Source organism: Xenopus tropicalis, chromosome 5, assembly GCF_000004195.4.
Source record: "Xenopus tropicalis strain Nigerian chromosome 5, UCB_Xtro_10.0, whole genome shotgun sequence".
Lineage (NCBI taxonomy): Eukaryota > Metazoa > Chordata > Amphibia > Anura > Pipidae > Xenopus > Xenopus tropicalis.
In genome coordinates, this window is record NC_030681.2 from 90698653 (window position 1) to 90706097 (window position 7445).

The window sequence follows — 7445 nt, forward strand, 5'->3', positions numbered from 1 at the left end:
ACAAGGTACTGTTTTATTATTACAGAGAGAAATTAAACCATTTTTAAAAATGTGAATTATTTGATTAAAATGCAGTCTATGGGAGATGGCCTTTCCGTATTTCGGAACTTTCTGTATAATGGGTTTCCAGACAAGGGGTCCGATACCTGTATTCATACATGAAAATGATATTGAGGAAATATTTTTCTACTTCATTCTGGTATATTCTGGGACTCTAGCTGTTTGGATAGCAGAAAATTAGGCATAATCAGTGTTTCTTATCTAAATCATTAATTAAACCCTGGGTAGTTAAACTAAGGCTAAAGTCACACATATGGCCATAAATGCCTGTGACTGCTAGCGCCCAATGACAATGACTACAATGGAATTGACTTGTGAGTGTGAACCCGGGGCAGTTTTTGGCTCCAAAAATATGCATTTTTTCAGCCACAGTCTGGTTGGTGTACACACTAACAGGCAGATACCACTGTAGGCACTGGCATAAAAAAAAATGAAATGTGATATTAGCCTTATACTATAATTATATTTAATCATACACTTTTATTTATTTTCTTACATATACACAACACAATTTGTGCATACAGAATAAGGGGGGGGTTATGGTTATGGTACAGGTATGGATCAGTTATCCAGAAACCCATTCTTAAGAAAGTTCTGAATTACAGAAAGGCTATCCCCTAGAGCAGTGCTGTCCAACTTCTGTTGTACTGAGGGCCGGAATTTTTCCGACCTACGTGGTGGAGGGCCGATAATGGAAGCCAGTTTTGACCACTCCCCTTTTTGAAACCGCACCCACTTGAAACCACACCCATGTTATCACATGACCATACCCATATTAATGGTTGTAGTACAGCAAAAACCGGCCATACTCTGCCTGCCCTACCCTGCCTGTGTGTGCCATACTCTGCCTTCCCTACCCTGCCTGTGTGTACCATACTCTGCCTTCCCTACCCTGCCTGTGTGTGCCATACTCTGCCTTCCCTACCCTGCCTGTGTGCCATACTTTCACTGTGTGTGCCATTCTTGACTGGTTTGTGCCATACTTGGCCTGTGTGTGTCATACTCTGCCTGCCCTACCCTGCCTGTGTGTGCCATACTCTGCCTTCCCTGCCTGCGTGTGCCATACTTTCATTGTGTTTGCCATTCTTGGCTGGTTTGTGCCATACTTGGCCTGTGTGTGCCATACTCTGCCTTCCCTACCCTGCCTGTGTGTGGCATACTCTGCTTGCCCTATGATGCCTGTGTGTATGGCACACACAGGCAGCCTACAGTGACACAATGCTGGCACTGCTCCTACAGTCTGCACAATAACTATATATTAAAAAACTTTTTAATTAAAGTACCACCTCAGTATATGTTCTTTTTGTAGTGTGCAGGGATTATTTGTGGGTTTCTACTGCTCCTGAGGTGTGAACAGGGGAACAATGTGGGTGATTAGAGCCTGAGCCTGAGGTGTGAACACTGCAGGGGGTGAACAATGCAGAGATTAAAAGGTGTGAACAACACAGGGGATTACATATATAAACAATACAGGGGGATTACAGCCTGAATCTGAGGTGAGAACCATGCAGGGGGGGCAGTTAATCACAGTACTGATACCATTTTAAGCTTACACAAGAGTAAGCCATCAAAGCAGCCAGACAGGTGGGGGGCCACACAGAGGGGGCCCGCGGGCCGCCAGTTGGACAGCACTGCCCTAGAGCAGTAATCCCCAACCAGTGGCTCGTGAGCAACATGTTGCTCCCCAACCCCTTGGATGTTGCTCCCAGTGGCCTCAAAGCAGGTGCTTATTTTTGAATTTCTGGTTTGGAGGCAAGTTTTGGTTGCATAAAAAACCAATATAATATGCCAAATAGAGCCTCCTGTATGCTGACAGTCCACATAGGGGCAATTAATGAGCCAATTATTGCTCTTATTGACACCATCAGGAACCATTTTTATTCTCGTGTTGCTCCCCAACACTTTTTCCATTTGAATGTGACTCACAGGTATTAAAGGTTGGGGATCAGTGCCCTAGAGCAAGGGTCCCCAATCTTTTTTTACTCATGAGCCACAGTCAAATGTAAAAAGAGTTGGAGAGCAACACAAGCATCATAAAAGTTCATGAAGGTACCAAATAAGAGCTAAGATTGGCTATTAGGTAGCCTCTATGCACACTATCAGCCTACAGGAGGCTTTATTTGGTAGTAAATCTTATTTTTATTCATCCAAAACTTGCTACCAAGTCAGATATTCAAAAATAACTACCTGGTTTGGGGGCAACATCCAAGGGGTTGGTGAACAACATGTTGATCACGAGTCACTGGTTGGGGATCACTGTCCTAGAGACTCCATTTTAATCAAATAATTCAAAATGCTAAACAGATTCCCTTTTTAAATAAACCTTGTACTTGATCCTAACTAAGATATAATTAAACTTTATTGGTGGCAAAATTTTCTTTCGGGTTTATTCAATGTTTGAAATGGGGGAATTTTGCTCTCAACTCTAAGCTGTTTTGTACTTACTCTTTTTCGGTATCATCTTCGCTGTCTTCAGAGTTGTAAAAACCGCAATTACTAAACCCTCCATCTTTCTTTGACTGAGATCTATCCAAGGCTGAAATGAGAAAAGCACAGATCCAGTTAAAATATTAATAACCAAGTAAATATCAGAATATGTTAATATATATTTTAGGCATATGGTACACAAGGGGGCCGATTTATTAATGCACGAACGGATCGAAAGCGTCCGAAAGACGTTTTTTTTCGTAATGATCGGTATTTTTCCTTGCCGTCACGACTTTTTCGTAGCCGTTACGACTTGCGCGAATTGTCGCAACTTTTTCGTAGCCGTCCCGAAAAAATCGGAAAGGTTTGCCAGCCGTTTACTAGCGCTCAATACGAAAAAGTTGCGACAATTCGTGCAAGTCGTAATGGCTACGAAAAAGTGGTGACAATTCGCGCAAGTCGTAACGGCTACGAAAAAGTTGCGGCAATTCGCGCAAGTCGTAACGGCTACGAAAAAGTGGTGACAATTTGCGCAAGTCGTAACGGCTACGAAAAAGTCGTGACAATTCACGGAAAAGTCGCGACGGCAAAAATCGCAAAAAATACGAAAAAGTTGCAAAATGTTCGTTTCCAATCTGATTTTTTCCCATTCGGGATTCGGATTCGTGGATTAGTAAATCAGCCCCAAAGTGTGGAAAGCTACAAACTCAGATTTGAGCTGAGCATCAGCACTGCAGCCTTCTAGGTGGCGGTCTCCTTGAAAAAATTATTATTAAATATTATTTACTATCTACTTCCCTATAATTATAGCATGATAAAATGTATGACCATGTTCTTGTGCATCTGACGAGTGCATTTTCCATAGGAAAACCTATGTACTGAAAAAAGTCATATTCTGTGTTTATTCTGTTTTAAGCCGGCCATACATGTTCAGATTTTAGTCTTTTTCCGACTAACCTTTGGATATTGGTCTTATGTTTAAAAGCAACAATCTAAAACTAACTTTCAGACTGAAACTGTAGGATAGAACCTTTAAAATACAAATCGGAGGATGTTCTGAACATGAAATAGTTGTCAGACACCAATGGTACGAAAGTGACTTTTATAGTAGGACCCCCAAGGATATCGTCAGATCCACAGTACATGGGAAGTTTTTATCATTAACGACCAAAATTTTTTAACCTGGCCAAATGTCTAAACAACCGATCGTTATAGTAAGAAAATTATTGGGAAAATAATTCTCCCTCCCCTTCAGATACAGATTTTTCTGTCAGGCTTATGGCTGTGCAAGGGGCAAGTGGAGAAAAAATACTTCTTCCTATATTGGCACCTGCCCTCTGCAACTGACCTTGTAATCAGAGCTGAAGATTTAGAAGCAACTTTGGGTAACTGAAGTCAAAGGAATTATGTACCGACTCCACAGCCCAGGGTTGTGGACCCCACAAGTTGGAAGCAGTTTGAGTACCTGGAGTTGTAAGTACCATACATCAAGGAGTCTGATTTGAAGGATTTATGTGCCAACTTCAGAGCCCTGTCTGTAATTATTGGATCACAGTTGCCTATAAAATATAGCCCCACTCTGAACTCATGACCATTTTTACATGTATTTGCTGTTAAACACTTTTATGCATTGCATAAACTGACACACACACTATCAACAAAGAAGGGAGTGCTGATGCAATAAATACAATACATAACATTTTAATCAGTGTAAAACTTTTCCTTATATAATTGATTGTGCAAAAAGCAGCAGCTGCTTAAAAATGCTATGTAAAACAATCTTTGTTTTTAATGCAGGGATTTATTTGCCACCTAAATGTTCCCTGTTGATATGAATGATTTATGCCAAAAATAAAACATAAAATAATGGCATAAAATTTGGTAAAAAAAAAATATCCGCTTTACAAATCCCTCATTTATTTTACACTGCATTTAGAGGGTTTTTTCAGTGGGAATAGTTTTGCACAGCATTATAAACAGGCCTGTTAGCCTCATGCACAGCTGCCTTTTCCATGCAGTTGCAGTAACATTTCACTCCTATTAGAATTTGAAGCAGTTAATGCATTCATACTGCATACAGTCCAACTCAGCATTTTCTGAAATTGGCATGCATGCAATTACGTACCAAGAGATGCCATATGACTCCAGTAGTTGTGCATGAGACTAATACTGTACTTTTGGCCCAGCGGTGCCAACCCAGAGGGCACCATCCTCTGTGCCTCACAGTTGAGGTGTGTAGCTTTTTTGTTGTTATGGTTGTAGTTCTTTTCTCTCTCTTGCACAAATGACAACATGCCTGAAGGGTCTACAAGATGCAGATGCATTCCAAACCTGCATAGCAGACATTTCTCACTGTGCTGTGATCCATAGAGTTTTCCCGGCATGCTAAAAATGTATATGTAGAGTTTTTATCAAGCAGTGCCCAATATAGGCTGTGTTTGATCAATTAGCCCAGGGCTAGAACACAAGCCTATAGTACAGGCCTCTAGTTATTGTAGCAAAGCAAAATCCATCTTATCATGTGCCAGTGACAATTATTGTTATTTATCTGCTAGAAGGACTAAATAGATATCCCTGAATTCCAGCCACAAATAATGCAGAACCTTTAACTGACTGACAGCTACAAAGAAATTGCATAAAACAGAAACATTGCAGTCTGGAAATGATACCCCCTGCACACAAAAGCCCAACCAATGCAGCAGCCACACAAGCTGCTATGAAGAGCAGGGCAAGCTGCAATGGCTGGACACAAGGCAGAGACAAAGGTTAGATGCAAAGCCAGCAACAAGTACAAATAACCCTTATTCGTGCAGCCTTAAATCTGCACATCCCTATTAGCTTCAACCTGCTCGTCTCCGTCTGTTGTTGGACTACAACTCCCAGAATTGCCACACAATAACCTGCAAGAGACTCTATACGTACTGCAGGTGGCGAAAGTGACCAGAACAAGGGCACCGTTTTAAAAAGAAAAGGCCCACTTCTCACCTTCCAGAAGCTGGCTCCCTCCGCCGCCCGCCATCTTTCAGCTCACTCCATAGCCGTGAGGCGGAAGGGCAGCGGGGAAGGAGGCAGGGTAGGGGTGAATACCAGCCCGGTGCCTGTGACGTAAAATTAAGGCCAAAGAAAACCAAGTCAGCACGAAGCTTAGAAAACAAACAGGCCCCAACCGGGAGAAGATGGGGGGAGGAGGAGCAGGATCCACTTTGGCCGAGCCATGGAGGTGGAGCTTACAGACTGGCTCTGAGGCGACTCGTAGACTGTAGATGGCACCGCAGCGCCCTCTATACCTGAGGAGGATCTGGTCCCAATCTCTTGCCACAGACTGTTAGCTGTCCCTTATCTGAACTAAAACAGTGCCACAGGGCAACGACACACGTCTGTTTCTGGCTGCTGGGATTCGACATTTAGGAATGAATGGTAGCAATAGAAATACTGCCACTGCAGCTTCCCAAGCGACACCCAGGATGTCCTTATTCAGTATTTTCATGCAGGTGTTGATAATTTTGTGTTTTATTTTATTTTTAACCCCACAAGTGCCAGTTTTAGTTAGTTCAGGCTTATTCCAAACGGAAACCTGCTTGCCAAGAATAGGCGCCATATGCTCCCACCTGTGCCTGCACCTAAATGAATGGAATACGCTCAGGTGGAGGCACATGTAGCCAAAATCTCCATAAAAACTCGAGACTTCCCATTTTCTCGTGTTTTTATGTGGATATCAGCTACATGTGGCTGCACCCGAGCGTATTCCATTCATTCGGGGGCAGGCATACATAGGAGTGTATAGCGCGTATTCTCGGCAAGCAAGCACCCGAGCGTATTCCATTCATTCGGGGGCAGGCATACGTAGGAGTGTATAGCGCGTATTCTCGGCAAGGAAGCACCCGAGCGTATTCCATTCATTCTGGGGCAGGCATACGTAGGAGTGTATAGCGCGTATTCTCGGCAAGCAAGCACCCGAGCGTATTCCATTCATTCGGGGGCAGGCATACGTAGGAGTGTATAGCGCGTATTCTCGGCAAGCAAGCACCCGAGCGTATTCCATTCATTCTGGGGCAGGCAAATGTAGGAGTGTATAGCGCGTATTCTCGGCAAGCAAGCACCCGAGCGTATTCCATTCATTCTGGGGCAGGCAAACGTAGGAGTGTATAGCGCGTATTCTCGGCAAGCAAGCACCCGAGCATATTCCATTCATTCTGGGGCAGGCAAATGTAGGAGTGTATAGCGCGTATTCTCGGCAAGCAAGCAAGCACCCGAGTGCATTCCATTCATTCAGGTGCAGGCACAGGTAGGAGCATATGGCGCCTATTCTCTGCAAGCGTTTTTCGGCTTGCCAAAAATATATACGCCATGCACAACGTGTGGCATTAGCCTAAGGTAGAAAAATTATATATTTTTCAGGAGAACCCGAGCTTTTTAAATTTGCCTGAGTTTTGTGCATTTCCACGTCTGGAACAAAATTTAGAGCTCTAAATTCCCTCCCCCCCCCCCCCCCAAAAGAAAAATTGCTATTTTTCATGATATAGCGATTTTTACCAGAAAAATATTTTAGTTTAGGGAAAAAAACTGAACTGATTCAGAAAGCTCATGTCTCTCAAGTGTGCCAATATGAGATGTGTATAGTTTTATGGAGATTTTTGATTTCTATAGATCAAAAACTCCCAGCAGTAAATTACAGAATTTTCAAAGCATTACAGCAGAATATTCCTACTTTAGATTCCAAAGTCCAAAATCCTGGAACATTAGGTTTACCCCAGGAAACCATTTATTTTTGAAGAGTACACATTCTGCCAAATCTGAAATGGGTAACCATGTTTTTCAGCTCCTAACTCTTTATCTCCCACATAGCATTAGGTACCAAGAAAAGAATATCCTGAAAGCCAAGGGTATACTGAACAATTTGATGCCCATTGTGCATAGGATTACCAAATAATCTGGCATTTAGAAATCCCAAAAGAAAG

At 42.7% G+C, this 7445-nt stretch overlaps 1 protein-coding gene across 4 annotated transcripts in view; it reads right to left on the bottom strand.

Annotated features, from left to right (window-relative positions):
- senp6 (SUMO specific peptidase 6) overlaps positions 1–5890 on the bottom strand; it is a 44650-nt gene extending 38760 nt beyond the window's left edge. For 2 of the 4 annotated variants that reach the window (XM_031901492.1, XM_031901491.1), the window contains exons 1-2: positions 4613–4886; positions 2506–2596 (exon numbers count right to left, since the gene is read on the bottom strand). In XM_031901492.1, the coding sequence (XP_031757352.1) occupies positions 2506–2596; positions 4613–4871 (350 nt within the window). In that variant the 5' untranslated portion in view covers positions 4872–4886. 4 annotated transcript variants of the gene reach the window in all.
- Between the last annotated feature and the right edge of the window lie 1555 nt (positions 5891–7445).